The sequence below is a fragment of the Pan troglodytes genome, chromosome 23 (genome assembly GCF_028858775.2).
Source record: "Pan troglodytes isolate AG18354 chromosome 23, NHGRI_mPanTro3-v2.0_pri, whole genome shotgun sequence".
Classification (NCBI taxonomy): Eukaryota; Metazoa; Chordata; class Mammalia; order Primates; family Hominidae; genus Pan; species Pan troglodytes.
In genome coordinates, this window is record NC_086016.1 from 45,055,005 (window position 1) to 45,073,989 (window position 18,985).

General features: G+C 51.0%; 1 protein-coding gene across 6 annotated transcripts in view; it reads right to left on the reverse strand.

The window, feature by feature from the left end:
* TTLL1 (TTL family tubulin polyglutamylase complex subunit L1) overlaps nt 1-18,985 on the reverse strand; it is a 48,700-nt gene that overhangs the window by 22,275 nt on the left and 7,440 nt on the right. For 3 of the 6 annotated variants that reach the window (XM_024352534.3, XM_024352535.3, XM_063808001.1), the window contains 6 exons: nt 17,882-17,966; nt 13,591-13,707; nt 7,768-7,976; nt 6,545-6,725; nt 2,319-2,453; nt 1,942-2,050 (listed from right to left, as the gene is read on the reverse strand). In XM_024352534.3, the coding sequence (XP_024208302.1) occupies nt 1,942-2,050; nt 2,319-2,453; nt 6,545-6,725; nt 7,768-7,976; nt 13,591-13,703 (747 nt within the window). In that variant the 5' untranslated portion in view covers nt 13,704-13,707; nt 17,882-17,966. Of the gene's footprint in view, nt 1-1,941; nt 2,051-2,318; nt 2,454-6,544; nt 6,726-7,767; nt 7,977-8,301; nt 8,359-10,051; nt 10,199-13,590; nt 13,708-17,881; nt 17,967-18,075; nt 18,171-18,985 lie in introns of those variants that run through there. The other 3 variants (XM_063808002.1, XM_054676170.2, XM_054676171.1) reach the window with 3 other exon arrangements.

The window sequence follows — 18,985 nt, forward strand, 5'->3', positions numbered from 1 at the left end:
ACCGCTTTGCAGGGAAGCCTTCTCCAACCACTGGATAAGGGGCTTCTTTTGTTCCATGATCTTCTAGATGTGTGTTCCTCACTTTCAGAGCAAGCAGCTCGGTTTGTAATTTCATGTTCATCAGGGTGATTATTTGATGACTATCTCCCCTGGAAGCTCTGGGATCTGTGAGAGTAGGTACTAAGGTAGGCTTTGCCTATCACTGTGTCCTGGGCACTCAGAAGGGGACCAACTCACATAGGTACTCAATGGGTACAGATGGGGCCTCCGATGGGGCTATGTCCAGATAAACCCATAGCAAGTTGAAAATATTGTAAGTTGAAAGTAGATTTGGCCGGGCGCAGTAGCTCACACCTCTAATCCCAGCACTTTGGGAGGCCGAGGCGGGTGGATCACGAGGTCAAGAGATCAAGACCATTCTGGCCAACATGGGGAAATCCCATCTCTACTAAAAATACAAAAATTAGCTGGGCGTGGTGGCGCACGCCTGTGATCCCAGCTACTCAGGAGGCTGAGGCAGGAGAATCGCTTGAACCTGGGAGGCGGAGGTTGCAGTGAGCTGAGATCACGGCACTGCACTCCAGCCTGGCAACAGAGCAAGACTCTGTCTCTTAAAAAAAAAAAAAAAAAAAGAAAAGAAAAAAGAAAAAAAAAGAAACTGCATTATTTAACACCAGGCGCAGTGGCACACGCCTGTAATCCCAGCACTTTGGGAGGTTGAGGTGGGCAGATCACTTGAGAAAAAGAGTTCGAGACCAGCCTGGCCAACATGGTGAAACCCCATCTCTACTAAAATACAAAAATTAGCCAGGCATGGTGACACATGCTTGTAGTCTCAGCTCCTCAGGAGGCTGAGGCAGGAGAATCACTTGAACCTGGGAGACAGGTTGTGGTGAGCTGAGATCATGCCACTGCACTCTAGCCGGGGCAACAGAGCGAGACTCCGCCTCAAAAAGAAAAAAAAAGTGCATTTTATATACCTAACCTACTGAATATCATAGCCTTGCCTATCTAAGACATGCTTAGAACACTTACAATAGCCTGAAGTTGGGCAAAATCATCTAAGGCAAAGCCTATTTTATAATAAAGTGTGAAATACCTCACATAATTTATTGACTACTGTACTCAAAGTAAAAAACCAAATGGTTGCATGTGTACTTGAAGTACGGTTCCTACTGAATGCATGTCGCTTTCATACCACTGGAAGCTTGAAAAATTGTAAGTTGAGGCAGGGTACCTCAGGGATGGTCTAAGCAGAAGTACCTCATGACATCCTCCCACAGTCCCGCCAGGTAATACTATGATCTCCTTTTATAAATGGAGAAACCGAGGCTCTGAGAGTTACACTGACTTGCCCGAGGCCACAGAACTAGAAAGGCAGGGCTTGAGCCTGCTGCCTTCTTTCTCCAGGTGCCCCCACCCAGCCACGGCATTCAGCTGATGTGTCCTAGGCCAGCCCGCCTGAGGCCTAGAGCCTCCCAGTCCCATCAGTGCTAGACGTTAGACCAGGATACTCTTTGAGTATCACTTCTATACCCACCCTGTTCTTGCAAAAATAGAAGAAAGAAACCCACAAAGTCGGTCCTTTTTTTTTTTTTTTTTTTTTCTTTTGAGACAGAGTCTCGCTCAGTTGTCCAGGGTGGAGTGCAATGGTGCAATCTCGGCTCACTGCAACCTTTGCCTTCTGGTTCAAGCGATTCTCCTGCCTCAGCCTCCCGAGTAGCTAGAATTACAGGCGCCAGCCACCATGGTAATTTCCGTATTTTTTTTTTTTAGTAGAGATAGGGTTTCATTGTGTTCATCAGGCTGGTCTCGAACTCCTGACCTCAGGTGATCCACCCGCCTCAGCCTCCCAAAGTGCCGGGATTACAGGCGTGAGCCACCACACCCGGCCTGAAAGTCAGTCCATTTCTGTAAGCACAAATGAAAGGACACACTCACCCCGTGTTTCTGGATGGCGACGTTGGTGAGATGAACGAACATGTTGTCCAGCTCACTGGTACTCGGGGTGTATTTCACTGTGCAGAACCGGCAAAACCCAAGCTTGTACCTAGGAGGGAATGTAGATTAATTCAAACTCTGAGGAGAAACAAAAAGAAAAGACACCACTTCATTCTCTAAAAAGAGCTGCTTTTGTGTGTGTGATTTACACGACTCACATCGGCATCGGGCCTGACTGCTCTTACTTCCCTCAATCCCTGCCCCGTGCCAGGCACCGCACATGCACTGTTTTACGAAACCTCACAATGGTGCTAAGAAGAAAGACGTTTTGGGTGAAAACACAATCAAGAGGGAACCAAAACCTTAGGGACGCTTACATGTAACAGCGCAGCGGACGGTACGTGGACACCAGAACGTACAAGCGCAGGTCGAACTTCCTCCCGCCAATTAGTAACGGGTTGTTAATATAGAGAGAGATCACGTAGGCTTCCTTATTAGATTGAGACACAAACCTAAACATGGCAGAGAAAGTAAAAATTAGATGGTAAAAGATGCAATAACGAAGACACAATCCAAGAAAGGAATAACTGATAAGCAGGACTTCATTAAAATTAAAAAATTAAAGAGTTTTGGCTGGGCGCGGTGGCTCACGCCTGTAATCCCAGCACTTTGGGAGGCGAGGCGGGTGGATCACTTCAGGTCGGGAATTCAAGACGAGCCTGGTCAACATGGTGAAACCCCGTCTCTGCTAAAAAGAAAAAAAATTAGCCCGGTGTGGTGGTGTGTGCCTGTAGTCCCAGATACTCAGGAGGCTGTGGCAGGAGAATCACTTGAACCCAAGAGGTGGAGGTTGCAGTGAGCTGAGATGGCACCACTGCACTCCAGCCTGGGTGACAGAGCAAGACTCCATCTCAAATAAATAAATAAGTAAATAAATAAATAAAGACAGTAAAAAGATCTGTGGTTGCCACAGACTAGGGATAAACAGGCAGAGCACAGAGGATTTTGAGGGCAGTGAAACTACTCCGTATGTTACTATGATGGTGGATCTGGACGAGCTTGGTGGCTCACGCCTGTAATCCCAGCACTTTGGGAGGCCAAGGCGGGTGGATCACCTGAGGTCAGGAGTTCGAGACCAGCCTGGCCAACATGGTGAAACCCTGTCTCTACTAAAAATACAAAAATAGCCAGGCATGGGGGCGGGTGCCTGTAATTCCAGCTACTCCAGAGGCTGAGGCAGGATAATCGCTTGAACCCGGGAGGCAGAGTTTGCAGTGAACCAAGATCCTGCCACTGCACTCCAGCCTGGGCAATAGAGCGAGACTCCATCTCAAAAAATAAATAAATAAAATAATGGTGGATCCATGTCACTATACATTTGTCTAAGCTCCCAAAATGGACAACACTAAGAGTAAACCCTAATGTGAACTATGGCCTTTGGGTGATGATGGGCTGGTGTCAGTCTGCCAATTTTTATTTATATATATATATATTTTGAGACACAGTCTTCCTCTGTCACCCAGGCTGGAGTGCACTGGCATGATCTTGGCTCACTGCAACCTCCACCTCCTGGGTTAAAATGATTCTCCTGCCTCAGCCTCCTGAGTAGCTGGGATTACAGACGCCAGCCACCATGCCTGGCTAATTTTTGTATTTTTAGTAGAGACAGGATTTTGCCATGTCGGCCAGGCTAGTCTCAAACTCCTGACCTCAAGTGATCCGCCCGCCTTGGCCTCCCAAAGTGCTGGGATTACAGGCTTGTGCCACACACATGGCCAAATTTTTTTTTTTGAGATGGTCTTGCTGTGTTGCCCAGGCTGGAGTGCAGTGGTGCGATCACAGCTCACTGCAGTCTCCTGGGCTCAAGTGATAGTCTCACCTCAGCCTGGCAAGTAGCTGAGACTACAGGCATGTGCCACGACACCCAGCTAATCAGTTTGCTAACTTTAAGAATTCTGGTGGGGGATGCTGATAAGGGGGGAGGCCATGCATGTGTGGGGAAGGGGTATAGGAAAAAAAAATCTCTGTATCTTCTTCAATTGTGCAGTAAACCTAAAACTGCTCTAAAAAAATCAAGCTACTGGAGGCCTGTAATCCCAGCACTTTGGGAAGACGAGGCAGGAGGATCACGAGGTCAGGAGTTCAAGACCAGCCTAACCAACATGGTGAAACCCTGTCTCTACTAAAAATACAAAAATTAGCCAGGTGTGGTGGCGGGTGCCTGTAGTCCCAGCTACTCAGGAGGCTGAGGCAGGAGAATCGCTTGAACCTGGGACGTGGAGGTTGCAGTAGCTGAGATCGCGCCACTGCAGTCCAGCCTGGGAGACAGAGCGAGACACTGTCTCAAAAAAAAAAAAAAAATTAAAAAAAAAATCAAGCTACTAGAAAAAAAATGGATGGTAAAGACCAAAGGTGCATCTCGTCAGCTGGCAACACGCTCCCGGCCTCTCACTGTGAGGGGCTGGGTCATCAGGAAGGAAATGGGGGTGGGGTGTATCCATGGAGGACACACCCCCTGCCCCAGGGGACAGTGCAAGCAGCTGCAGGACAGTCCCCAGGAGTCCACTCAGGGAAATGCTCCTTGGGCCTGGCCATCTGGGGGCTAGCAAAGTGTAATTAGATTTAAGCATGGCCGGGCATGGTGGCTGACACCTGTAGTCCCAGCACTTTGGGAGGCTGAGGCAGGCAGATCACTTGAGCCCGGGAATTTGAGATCAACCTGGGCAACATGATGAAACCCTGCCTCTACAAAAAAGAAAAATTAGCCAGGTGTGGTCGTGTGTACCTATAGTCTCAGCTACTCAGGAGGCTGAGGTGGGAGGATCGCTTGGGCCTAGGAGGTTGAGGTTGCAGTGAGCCATGATCCCGTCTTAAAAAAAAAAAAAAATTTTTTTTTAGGCCACACACAGTGGCTCACCCCCTGTAATCCTAGCACTTTGGGAGGCCAAGGTGGGTGGATCACCTGAGGTCAAGAGTTAGAGACCAGCCTGGCCAACGTGGTAAAACCCCATCTCTACTAAAAATAAAAAAATTAGCCAGACATGGTGGGTGCCTGTGATCCCAGCTACTTGGGAGGCTGAGGTAGGCAGATCGCTTGAACCTGGGAGGCGTGAGGTTGCAGTGAGCTGAGATTGTACCACCGTACTCCAGCCTGGGCAACAGAGTGAGACTCCATCTCAAAAGAAAAAAAAAAAGTAAACATGCTATAAAATGAGAAGGTGTCTCCTGTCACCCTGGGAACTCCTGACAAGTGAGTCATCTCCCCACTGGAAAAGGATCAGACAGAAGCTTTGCCCCGGTGGGCCCCGGGCACTTCTGAGCAGCTGAGAAAAAACAAAGACAGAGAAGCCAGCAGACCCAGGCCCCTGGGCTTGCCACGAGGCCACTGCCCCACCACTTGCTCGGCTGTGCCCATCGGCTGTGCCCGGCTCCTCCCAGATGCTTCATATTTCACATGTGTTAACTCGTTTCATCCCCATCACAACCCCATGGCAGTGGTGCTGCTGGTGTCCCCGGTATACTCAGATGGAGAATGTAAGACATGGAGAGTCTGAAGAACAAAATACGCTCAGCCACTTCGTGTGAGACTGGGCTTCAAACCCAGGACCCTAGGGCCACGAGTCCCAGGACTTTGGCAGGTGCCTCGCTGCCTCAGAACCACCACGACTGAGCGGTTCTCACACCAGCCTGTAATCAAAAAGTGGCTGCAGGCCCTGGCCCATGACCTACACCCTTCTTCATGGCCTGCCTTGGGCAGAGTCTGGGACTAATCACACGAAGACAACCACAGAACCCCACCGTGACGCCATGTGACAGATGACGCATGCCTGCAAAAGCAAGCATGGGCTGTGTGGCTCATGGCCAAAGACCACAGAACAGGCCAGGAACAGTGAATCACGCCTGTAATCCCAGCACTTTGGGAGGCCGAGGTGCGTGGATCACCCTGAGGTCAGGAGTTTGAGACCAGCCTGGCTAACAGGGCAAAACCCCACCTCTCTCTCTCTTTTTTTTTTTAGACAGAGTCTCACTCTGTCACCCAGGCTGGACTGCATGGCGCGATCTCAGCTCACTGCAACCTCCGCCTTCTGGGTTCAAGCGATTCTCCTGCCTCAGCCTCCTGAGTAGATGGGATTACAGGCACCTGCCACCTCATCTGGCTAATTTTTTTTTTTTTTTTTTGTATTTTTAGTAGAGATAGAGTTTCGCCATCTTGGCCAGGCTGGTCTTGATCTCCTGACCTCATGATCCACCCACCTCGGCCTCCCAAAGGGCTGAGATTACAGGCATGAGCCACCATGCCCAGCCGCAAAACCCCATCTCTATTGAAAAAAAAAAAACTCTATTAAAAAAATACAAAAATTAGCTGGGCGTGGTGACGCATGCCTGTAATCCCAGCTACTCGGGAGGCTGAAGCAGGAGAATAGCTTGAACCCAGAAGGCGGAGGTTGCAGTGAGCTGAGATTGTGCCACTGTAATCCTGCCTGGGTGACAGAGCGAGACTCTGTCAAAAAAAAAAACAAACAAAAACCCACAAAAACTGCCGAACAGCATAAAACGGTGAACTGGGACCTGGCACACAAAGTGGGTGGCTGCCCACACTTACGAAGATGTCTTGCTGTCCCGGGACCACTTTTTGATCTGTGAGAGCTTGTTGATAAGGAAGATGCCCTTTCCCTGGGCCTTGCCACAAGGCTTCATGATCCAGGTGCTGGACGGGCTCTTCCGGAACTCCTCTACAAACAGGTTGTAGTCAGCGGGCAGCATATAGGTGACCGGAACAAAGTCTGCAAGGCAAAGACACCCAGCACTGGTAAGCAGCCAGCCCAACAGTGGCCATGAACAGAAAGATCTTGCCCTTGCCTTTCCAGGGCCTGTGGGATTAGCATCCCTCACCGCAACCCAGCAGCTAACAGAACAAGGGCCTCTGCTGCACAATCCCTGGGCAACACTCACAAGTTACATTTACAGAGCCTACCTAAGCACCTTACAAACCTGTATTTTTCAATCCCCACAGCCACCTGGGAGCTACTGTAAACCCTGTAATAATTCCCATTTAGCAGACGAGGAAACTGAGGCCCAGGGAGATCAGATAGAGAATTCTACCCAGGTTTGTGAAGAAATCTGAAACTATTCAGTCCAGCTTTCATCCCGGACTGGACAGGGACACACTGTCTTCCCTGGGTATAGCCAGACACAGTCATGAGCCTTCGTGGCAGCCTGTGGCTCAAGAAGTATTTCCCCAGGCTGAGCGCTGAGGGCATCCTCTGGCTTACACAAAGTCCATGCTGGCTGGGTGTGGTGGCTCACGTCTATAATCCCAGCACTTTGGGAGGCAGAAGCGGGTGGATCACAAGGTCAGGAGTTCAAGACCAGCCTGGCCAATATGGTGAAATCCCATCTCTACTAAAAATACAAAAAAAAAAAAAAAAAAAATTAGCCGGGCATGGTAGCAGGCACCTGTAGTCCCAGCTACTTGGGAGGCTGAGGCAGGAGAATTGCTTGAACTCAGGAGGCGGAGGTTGCAGTGAGCTGAGATCGCGCCACTACACTCCAGCCTGGATGACAGAGTGACATTCCGTCTCAAAAAAAAAAAAAAAAAAACGCCATGCCAGGCAATTCCCAAGGCACTCATAGAAACTAGGATGCCACACTCAGGCCCCTCCTTCTCCCTCATTCTGGAGACACCTGAAATGAAACAGGTGCCACCACAACTCGCGTGGACATGCTCACGCATCAAAGCCAACAGTCACCACCTCAGCGCCTCGCGCCCCGAAGAAAAAATTCAGCTGTTTACTGAAAACATGAGCCGGTGGAAGACGCACAAACCCAGATAGAGGTATTTTCCATTTTCATCTTTTTCTGCCAGAGGACTCCCTTCTTTCTCCAGCTCCTTCCTGTATCTTTTGATGTTCTTCACCATCAGGTCCTTCCGGGTCAGTTCATAGTGGTTTGGAAAATGGTTGACTATTTGGTCATCTGAGAGCCGATATCCAGCTTCGACGCTGAACACATTTCGGATGGTTTGCACACTCATCCTGAAAGAGATGAGCAGGAGAGACACTTGGCAGTGATGTCTGTGTGGCAGAAGTCCTTGTTCCCGTCCCCACAAACACCCTGAACCCTCAGCACCCTTCCCCACTACTCCCACATCCCCTGGCACCTGAGCCAGGGGTTGCCTGGCCCACAGCAGCAGAGAATGGGTGCCCAGGGACAGGCCGGGACCCAAGTGGTGTGAGGGCCAGGAGCTGTGCTGATTCTGAGCTGTTTCCCTCTCTGGCCCGGAGCAGGCACTCAGTACATGTTTATTGATTAGTGATAACACGGATTAATGATAACACTGTCAACAAATAAAAGATATACCCTTTTCAGACTCTGAAGTCAGGAAACTCATTTAAACAGGATCTGTACCGAAATTCAGGAAGGTCAAGGACCCTTTAAAAACAAAATCACAGGGGTTATTTAAGGGCCCTGAGTCAGTACTTGATATTCTTGGAGAGTCTGCTGAAGGGGCAAGTTGGGGACGACAGAGTTGAAAGAGAAATAGATTCCTTCTGAGCCTCTGAGAAAGCCACGGTCTCCCCGCCACACGCCTGTCCTCACCAACCCCCCGAGAAGCAGGGAAGGGGTACGGAGGAAGGGCTGGCCCCCGCTCAGAGCCAGAGTCACAAAACATGGCAAGTGGCCCCAGCCTCTTGCACTGTGGTCCCTGTGCCCCTAGCCTACCCCCACCCCACAGCACCACCCTAGAGAGGGTGCCCGGAGCCCCCAAAGGGTTGCTGTGGATTCCAGGATGACTAGAATAAAGGGAATCTTTTTTGACTTTTTATTATGGAAAACCTCCATCACACTCAGAAGGAGAGAGAAAGCATTAAGGGACCCCCATTGCCCCACTTCACCAGTTAACGGCACGTGGCCAGTCTCGTTTAGTCTGAACCTCCACCCCCCTCAGCACTGGCATGTTCTGAACCAATTCCCAGACATCATATTATTTCATCCAAAGCATTTCTGTAAGATTCTCTAACGGTTCAAGACTCCATGTTTTATTATGTGATATCCTATTTTATATAATTATCAGAACTAAAAAAGCAATATGTATGTACGTATGTATTTATTTATTTTTGAGACAGGGTCTCGCTCTGTTGCCCAGGCCGGGGTGTCATGACTTGATCTCGCCGCACTGCAACCTCTGCCTCCCAGGCTCAAGCAATCCTCCTCTCTCAGCCTCCCAAGTAGCTGGGACTACAGGAAGGGGCCACCGTGTCCTGCTAAATTTTTATAATTTTTTTTGTAGAGATGGGGTTTTGCCATGTTGCCCAGGCTGGTCTCAAACTCCTGGATTCAACTGATCCTGCCGCCTCAGCCTCCCAAAGTGCTGCAGTTACAGGTGTGAGCCACCGTGCTTGGCAACGGCAGGAATACTTCTATAGGGACAACCTTCCCTTCATCAACAATCTAGGTGCCTCAAGAACAGTTCATACACAAAACACAGAATCAGTGCTTGACTCTTTCCCTTTATTTATCAGTTTTTCAAAATAAAGAGCTGGCCGGGCGCAGTGGCTCACGTCTGTAATCCAGCACTTTTGTTTTGTTTTGTTTTGTTTATTTGTTTTTGGAGATAGAGTTTTACTCTGTTGCCCAGGCTGGAGTGCAGTGGCACGATCTTGGCTCACTGCAACCTCTGCCTCGCAGGTTCGAGCCATTCTCCTGCCTCAGCCTCCTGAGTAGCTGGGATTACAGACATGAACCACCACACACCGCTAATTGTTATATTTTTAGTAGAGACAGGGTTTTGCCATGTTGGCCAGGCTGGTCTCAAACTCCTGACCTCAGGTGATCTGCCCGACTTGGCTTCCCACAGTGCTAGGATTACAGGCGTGAGCCACCATGCCGGCCTATAATCCAGCACTTTGGAAGGCTGAGAATTGGGGCAGGGCTCAGCTGAGCAATTCTACTCCTCCTTGTGGCACTGACCGAGGTCGTTCAGAAGTTTAGAGCCAGCCGATGGGATGAGCTGGGGGTCCCAGAAGGCTTTCTTCATGTCTAACACCTTGGCAGGCCTAGCTGGAGGCTGGAAGGTGGGCACAGCTGCACTGCCATGTACAACACCTACCTGTGGCCGCTGTGGCACGAGGGCTTCAGGATGGCACCTTCTCACAGGACAGCTCAGGGCACCCACATGTTTCCAACAGAGGAACTGGCCTGGGCCCAGGCATGTATGATTTTTACTGTATTCCACTGGTCAGTGTGGTCAAAGAGTCTTTCACGAGGAAAGGACAAAGACCTCAAGTTTAGAGTGAAGTAGTGGCAAGAACTTTGCAGCCATCTTTATTTTCTTTTTATTTATTTATTTTTTTGAGACGGAGTCTTGCTCTGTCGCCCAGGCTGGAGTGCAATGGCGTGACCTCGGCTCACTGCAATCTCCGCCTCCCGGGTTCACGCCATTCTCCTGTCTCAGCCTCCCGAGTAGCTGGGACTACCGGCACTCGCCACCACGCCCGGCTAATTTTTTTGTATTTTTAGTAGAGATGAGGTTTCACTGTGTTAGCCAGGATGGTCTCGATCTCCTGACCTTGTGATCCGCCCATCTCGGCCTCCCAAAGTGCTGGGATTACAGGCGTGAGCCACCGCGCCTGGCCGCCATCTTTATTTTCTCTCTTTCTTTCTTTCTTTTAGAGACAAGGTCTCACTCTGTTGCCCAGGCTGGAGTGCAGTAGCACAATCAAGGCTCACTGTAGTCTTGACCTCCTGGGCTCAAGCAAGCCTCCCACCTCAGCCTCTCAAGTAGCTGGGGCTACAGGCACGAACCACTATGCCTGGATAATTTTTGTATTTGTTTGTAGAGATGAGGTTTCACCATTTGCACAGGCTGGTGTCAAACTCCTGGGCTCAAGAGATCTGTCTGCCTCCACCTCCCAAAAGGCTGGGATTACAGGCATGAGTCACTGCACCCAGGCACCCCACCACCCAGCTAATTTTTTTGAGACAGGGTCTCAGTATACTGCCCAGGCTGGTCTCAAACTCCTCCCAAGGTGCTGGGATTACAGGCATGAGCCACTGTGCCCAAGAGTTCTATGCCCTGGCCTGTGGCCATCTTTAATCTGCCACAAATTGGGTATGTGGCTTTTGGGATATTTTTCTGTTTGCAGTTGTATGAACTTATAAATTCAAACACATATGATAAGTTTCAATTCATTGCAATTATTCTTTTTTTTTTTTGAGACAGTCTTGCTGTGTCGCCCAGGCTGGAGTGCAGTGGTGCGATCTTAGCTAACTGCAACCTCCGCCTCCTGGGTTCAAGCAATTCTCCCTGCCTCAGCCTGTCAAGTAGCTGGGATTACAGGTGCCTGCCACTGAGCCCAGCTAATTTTTGTATTTTTAGTAGAGACAGGGTTTCACCATGTTGGCCATGGTTGGCCAGGCTGGTCTCAAACTCCTGACCTCAGGTGATCCACCTGCCTGGGCATCCCAAGGTGCTGAGATTATAGGTGTGAGCCACTGCGCCCGGTCTATTTATTTATTTATTTATTTATTTATTTATTTATTTATTTATTTTATTTTTTGAGGTACAGTCTCACTCTGTCACCCAGGCTGGAGTGCAGTGGTGTGATTTCAGCTCACTGCAACCTCTGCCTCCCAGGTTGAGGCCATTTGCCTGCCTCAGCCTCCCGGGCAGCTAGGATTATAGGTGCGCACCACCACACCCAGATAATTTTTGTATTTTTGTAGTGATGGGGTTTCACCAAGTTGGCTAGGCTGGTCTCCAACTCCTGACCTCAGGTGATGCACCTGCCTTGGCCTCCCAAAGTGCTGGGATTACAGGCATGAGCCACTGTGCCCAGCCCATCATAATTATTTTAACGGCTGCACCATAATCCACTCAAAGTACTTAACCCACCCCCCCATACTGTTTAACATTTAGTTGTTTCCAGTATTTTACCCCAACCAATTTTTCTGTAAACCTGATTGTACATTTAGTGCTTAGAACAGAAGCTCTTCTTTTTTATTTATTTATTTATTTTTTTTTTTTGAGACAGAGTCTCACTGTCACCCAGGTTGGAGTGCAGTGGCGCGATCTCAGCTCATTGCAACCTCCACCTCCTGGGTTCAAGCGATTCTCCTGCTTCAGTCTCCCGAGTAGCTGGGATTACAGGCAGGCACCACCACACCCAGCTAGTTTTTTTGTATTTTTAGTAGAGACAAGGTTTTGTCATGTTGGTCATGCTGGTCTCCAACTCCTGGCCTCAAGTGATCCACCGGCCTTGGCCTCCCACAGTGCTGGGATTACGGGCATGACGGCCAGAACAAGAGTTCTCAAAATATCAATTAGCTTGGCCAGGCACAGTGGCTCACGCCTGTAATCCTAGCACTTTGGGAGGCCACGGCGGGCGGATCACCTGAGGTCGGGAGTTCGAGACCAGCCTGACCAACATGGAGAAACCCCCGTCTCTACTAAAAATACAAAATAAGCCAGGCATGGTGGCACATGCTTGTAATCCCAGCTACTAGGGAGGCTAAGGCAGGAGAATCGCTTGAACCTGGGAGGTGGAGGTTGCAATGAGCCGAGATTGCCCCATGGCACTCCAGTCTGGGTGACAGGAGTGAAATTTAGTCTCAAAAAAAAAAAAAGAAAGAAAGAAAGAAAAAAATACATATGTATCAATTAGCCAAGACTATTACACTGTTTAGCCTTTTTCTTCATCTCATTCCATTTTTTGCTGTTGTTGAGAATAGCTCCGAAGGCTGGGTACAGTGGCTCACGCCTGTAATCCCAACACTTTGGGAGGCTGAAGTGGGAAGATCACTTGAGTCCAGGAGTTTGAGACCAGCCTGGGCAACATGGGGAGACTCTGCCTCTGAAATAAATAAATAAATAAACAGCAGCTTTATGACCAAAAAAGAAAAAAATAATAACTCCAAACTGCTGCTTATTCATGGCCGGACATGGTGGCTCATGCCTGTAATCCCAGCACTTTGGGAGGCCGAGATGGGAAGATCCCTTGAGGCCAGGAATTCAAGACCAGCCTAGGCAACATAGCAAGACCCTGTCTCTATAAAAAAAGAAAAAAATGCGGCCAGGCGCTTGGTTTACACCTGTAATCCCAGCACTTTGGGAGGCCGAGGCGGGTGGATCACAAAGTTCAAGACCAGCCTGGCCAACATGGTGAAACCCCGTCTCTACTAAAAACACAAAAAAATTAGCCAGGTGTGGTGGCGCCTGTAATCCCAGGTACTTGGGAGCCTAAGGCAGGAGAATCGCTTGAACCCAGGAGGCAGAGATTGCAATGAGCTGAGATCGCACCATTACACTCCAGCCTGGGTGACAGAGCAAGACTCTGTCCTGTCCTCTGGCCCAGCTATAATGCACGCTCACTGGAAGGGGAGGGCTGAGGCTCTTGTTTCTCACCCAAACTCCCCACAGGGTTGCTGCGCTGAAACACCCAGGACTTCATACCCCAGGGTGAACACAGTGATGTGGGAACACACCACAACACATACTCTCACAAAAAACCTTAAGGAAAAATGTGTGCGGGGAGATGGCACAATGACAGGAGACACTGGCTCTGAGGCCACTCTCTGGGAGGCACTGGAATTAGTAAAACCGATACGTAAGCCTCAGAGAAACAACCCAGCCCTGCTGTGTATGCTTACCAGTAAAAATTCCAGTCCTCGTTTTCTGTCACTTGGACCCATCCTCTCTTTTCAAAGTTATTGATCAGCACTGACTTCTCGATATCAGTGACCCATTTTACTTTCCCTGCCATAATCCTGGAAGAGATCAAAATATTAGAGCTATGAAACTTCAACAGCTCACTTCCCTTTAAACCCAAGGAATCCTCTAAACAGCACGCCCACCCCAAACTCGATCTTACCCCGGCAACGGTTCTCAACCAGGAGTGATTCCATCTCCCAGGGGACACCTGGCAATGTCTAGAGAGTCTGGTTGTCATGACCAGGGGATGCCTCTGGCATTGGGCATGTCCAGGCCAGGGATGCTGCTCAATGTCCGACTGCACAGATGACCCCTCACAACCAATTATCCAGCCCCAAATGTCAACTGTGCCAAGGCTGAGAAACCCTGGTCTGGTGGGAGATACAGGCAGCCACCAAATCACCACCCGGGAGTGTTCAACTGCAAGTGTGCCAGGAGCCACAAAGGAGGGGCACATGGGGCTCTGAGAGCCACAGACAGGGCAGCTGGGGAGGGCCACCCTGAGAAGGGGACCCTCGGGCCGACTTCCGATGGGTGAGTGGGGATCAGCATGCCTGTCCCACATCCCTCCAGGCACTGCCTGTCTCCCTACTTCAAGTCACCCTCTGTAACGGCAGAGTGACCGTAAGTGTTTATCTGGACTGGGCATGGTGGCTCATGCCTGTAATCCCAGCACTTTGGGAGGCCGAGGCAGGCGGATCGCCTGAGGTTGGGAGTTCAAGACCAGCGTGGCCAATGTGGTGAAACCCCATCTCTACTAAAAATACAAAAATTAGCCGGGTGTGGTGGTGCGCACCCGTAATCCCAACTACTCGGGAGGTTGAGGCAGGAGAATTGCTTGAACCCGGGAGGCAGAGGTTGCAGTGAGCTGAGATCGCACTACTGCCCTCCAGCCTCGGCGACAGAGGGAGACTCCATCTCAAAAAATAAAAATAGGCCGGGCGCGGTGGCTCATGCCTGTAATCCCAACACTTTGGGCGGCCAAGGTGGGCAGATCACGAGGTCAGGAGATTGAGACCATCCTGGCTAACACGGTGAAACCCCGTCTCTACTAAAAATACAAAAAATTAGCCAGGCATGGTGGCATGCGCCTGTAATCCCAGCTACTCGGGAGGCTGAGGTAGGAGAATCACTTGAACCTGGGAGGTGGAGGTTGCAGTGGGCAGAGATTGCGCCACTGCACCCCAGCTTGGGCGATAGAGTGAGACTCCATCTCAAAATAATAATAATAATAAAAAATAAAATAAAATAAAAATAAAATAATTTTTTAAAAAAGTGTTTATCTGGGCCAGGCATGGTGGCTCATGCCTGTAATCCCAGCACTTTGGGAGGCCGAGGCGGGTGGATCACGAGGTCAGGAGATCGAGACCATCCTGGCTAACACAGTGAAACCCCGTCTCTACTAAAAATACAAAAAATTAGCCGGGTGCGGTGGCGGGCGCCTGTAGTCCCAGCTACTCAGGAGGCTGAGGCAGGAGAATGGTGTGAACCCGGGAGGCGGAGATTGCAGTGAGCCGAGATCGCACCACTGCACTCCAGCCTGGGTGACAGTAAGACTCCACCTCAAAAAAAAAAATTGTTTATCTGACGACATCACTCCCATTTAATAACCTCCATGACTCCCCAGGGCACTTAAACACACAGACCCCTGGCCCTCACCTGCTTCCCCAGGTCCACCTCACACCACCTTCTCCTTTACCCTCTGTTCTGCCACGCTGGGCTTCTCTGCCCACCCTCTCTCCTGCCACAGGCCTCGCACACACTGGGCCCCTCCGCCTGCAGCATGCTGCCCTCGATCTCTGCCTGGCTAAGCCGCCTCCCACTCATCTGCCAGCATAAATGTCGCTTGCTCCACAAAGCCTCCCTGACCCTCCAAACAAGGTGTTGGACCCCTTGGCACCCCTGGAGCTCTGTATCGAGCACCTGCTGTCCCTGCTGGGGGCCAGGGAGCTGGCTTGCTTTCTTCTTCACTGCCATGTGCCCAGGGCCCAGCTCCATGCCTGGCACATGAGGGATGCTCAGTTCAGATGGAGAAACTGGCTGCAGTCCCAGGCCTGTCAACGCCACTGTGGGACTCGGAGCTATCATAGTTACAGGAGGACTCTGGACCTCGGTTTGCTCTGAAAAGTCTCGTTTTCAAACTGCTCAGGCAGCCCAAGATTCAAGTCTCCCACCCCGGCTCCAACCAGGAAGGCTACAGGAGGCTGCCTCCCCACCCTGGTGACCCCCACACCACAGGCATCTGGCCTGTACAATTCACACATTGTACTTAAGACAATCTTCTGGCCGGGCGCGGTGGCTCAAACCTGTAATCCCAGCACTTTGAGAGGCTGAGGCAGGCGGATCACTTGAGCCCAAGAGTTTGAGACCAGCCTGGGCAACATGGCAAAACCCCATCTCTACAAAAAAATACAAAAATTAGCTGGGCGTGGTGGCATGCACCAATAGTCCCAGCTACTTGGGAGGCTGAGGCAGGAGGATCACTTGAATCTGGGAGGTCAAGCTGCTGTGAGCCAGGATGACGCCACTGCACTCCAACCTGGGGGACAGAGTGAGACCCTGTCTTAAAAAAAAAAGCACTCAAGAGACATTCACTATTATCATCATCATCCCCACTGCCCCAATGAGGAAGCTGAGGCTCAACAGTTAAGAGCCTGTGTAAGAACCAGACTCAGCTGGGTGCAGTGGCTCATGTCTACAATCCTAGCACTTTGGGAGGCTGAGGCGGGCGGATCACCTGAGGTCAGGAGTTCAAGACCAGCCTGGCCAACATGGCGAAACCCCGTCTCTACTAAAAATACAAAAATTAGCTGTGCGTGGTGGCATGTGCCTTGTAATCCCAGCTATTCAGGAGGCTGAGGCAGGAGAATTGCTTGAACCCGAGAGGCGGAGGTCATAGTGAGCCAAGATCGCACCATTGCACTCTAGCCTGGGTGACACAGCAAGACTCTGTCAGAAAAGAAAAGAAAGGAAAAAAAAAGAGAAGAGAAGAAAAGGAAACAGACTCAAGGGAGTCCGGGTGCCCTGATTCAAAGCCGGGGTGATACTACCCTAAAGTGCCGCCTCTCTCCACACAGCCCATCACTTCCCTCTGTGAACCTGGCCTTTGGCAGGATGATGACAACACCCAGGTCACAGGGTCAATGAGCAATAAACAGAACCGCTCTCTGCAAGCTACAAGGTGCTGTATAAAGGACTGCTGTTAGGTGATCCGACATGGTGCACGTGGAACCTCAGCAGTCACACCAAGATGACAGTAAAAGCACAGGAGCCGCACCCCAGAGCGTGAGCCCATCCCACACCCCTCACACCCACAGACACGGGGACCACAGGAGCCGCACCCCAGAGCATGAGCCCATCCCACACCCCTCACACCCACAGACACGGGGACCACGGGAGCCGCACCCCAGAGCGTGAGCCCATCCCACACCCCTCACACCCACAGACACGGGGACCACGGGAGCTGCACCCCAGAGCGTGAGCCCATCCCACACCCCTCACACCCACAGACACGGGGACCACGGGAGCCGCACCCCAGAGCGTGAGCCCATCCCACACCCCTCACACCCACAGACATGGGGACCACGGGAGCCACACCCCAGAGCGTGAGCCCATCCCACACCCCTCACATCTGCAGACACGGGGGCCACGGGAGCCACACCCCAGAGCATGAGCCCATCCCACACCCCTCACACCCGCAGACATGGGGGCCACGGGAGCTGCATCCCAGAGCGTGAGCCGATTCCACACCCCTCACACCCGCAGACACGGGGGCCACGCCAATGGCTCAGGGGACTTTTCATTTTCACTATGTGATTTCAGCCTCCACAGCTGTGATTTCCTGATGAATCCTGCTTGTGGCCTGGGGACCACCCCCCAACCACCGCCGTCCAGGCTGCATGGTTCACACGTTGTACTTAAAGCAAGCATTTTAGTGGGTGACCTCACACCAGCCACTGACATCTACCTGGAGGTGACAGAAGAGTAGTGACTGGAGACCAGGAAGGCTGTGCGCGATTCTCACACAGTGCTTCCCCAGGCCTCAACACTTCCAGGTGTGAGACCCCAAACCCACCGAGGCAGATGGGCCAAACATCCTCATCCACATTTCACTAAGCAAGTGGGGCAGGTGCTTTAGCCAGACCATCAGGTGTCCCTCCCAGGCCCCGCGCCCTCTCTCCCACCGTGTGGGCAAATGGTCCCTAAGGGGCCGTCTCAGGCTGTACCTACCATAGGCACTGACAGAGCACCACTGGCAACGCCCACGCTCACCTCGGTCTCGCTGACGTCACTGATGCCGGCCCCTCCTTCTTCCCTAAAAGTTAACACACAGATGAAATGTACATCACACACATTAAGAAGACACTCTCTAACCATTTTTTGTTTGTTTTTGTTTTTTTGAGACAGGTTCTCACTCTGCTCACCCAGGCTGAAGTGCAGTGGTATGATCTCGGCTCACGGCAATCTCCGCCTCCCGGGTTCAAGTGATTCTCCTGCCTGAGCCTCCTAAGTACTGCGACTACAGGCGAGTGCCACCACACCCGGTTAATTTTTATATTTTTTGTAGAGACACGGTTTCCCCATGTTGGCCAGGCTGGTCTCAAACTCCCAGGCTCTAGCGATCTGCCCACCTCAGCCTCCCAAAGTGCTGGATTTATAGGCGTGAGCCACCGCGCCTGGCCTCTTTAACCATTTTAAGAATACTATGACAAAACTGTAACTAGCCAGAATATTCAGTGGCTGGCATCTTGTTTAACAAATGTACACCAAAAGATGCTCTTAAGAGTCTTCCCATTACAGTAAGAATTTCTGAACTGTATTACTTACTGGCTCCAGCTGGCCTTCTCAAGCTGCCATACCACCCCTCATGTCACACACCCCTCGCTCCAGCTGAGCTCAGCCCCTTCCCACACCTGCCCGACCCTTTCCTCCCACCTGCAAGCCTGTGTGCACCCTGTGCCCCACCTGGAACGGCCCCTCTGCACTGCCTCTTCTCCAACTCCTACCAATCATGCAAGGTACAGTTCAAAGGTCACTCCCTCCACAGAGAGCCATTCTCAGCCTTAGCTGGATGAAGCTAAGGTGCCCTCCCCAGACCCTCTGTCTCCTCTCCTGCCATCCTTGCTGGCACTCAGAACTGCCTACCTTGCATTTCAGCCCTTTAAGTACATTCCTTCTATAAACACAGGAGGGTGGGACTCTGAGTCACCTGTTTCCACTGTTGCATGATTTTTTTTTTTTTTTTAGACAAAGTCTCGCTCTGTTGCCCAGGCTGGAGTGCAGTGGCACATCTTGGCTCACTGCAACCTCCGCCTCCTGGGTTCAAGCGATTCT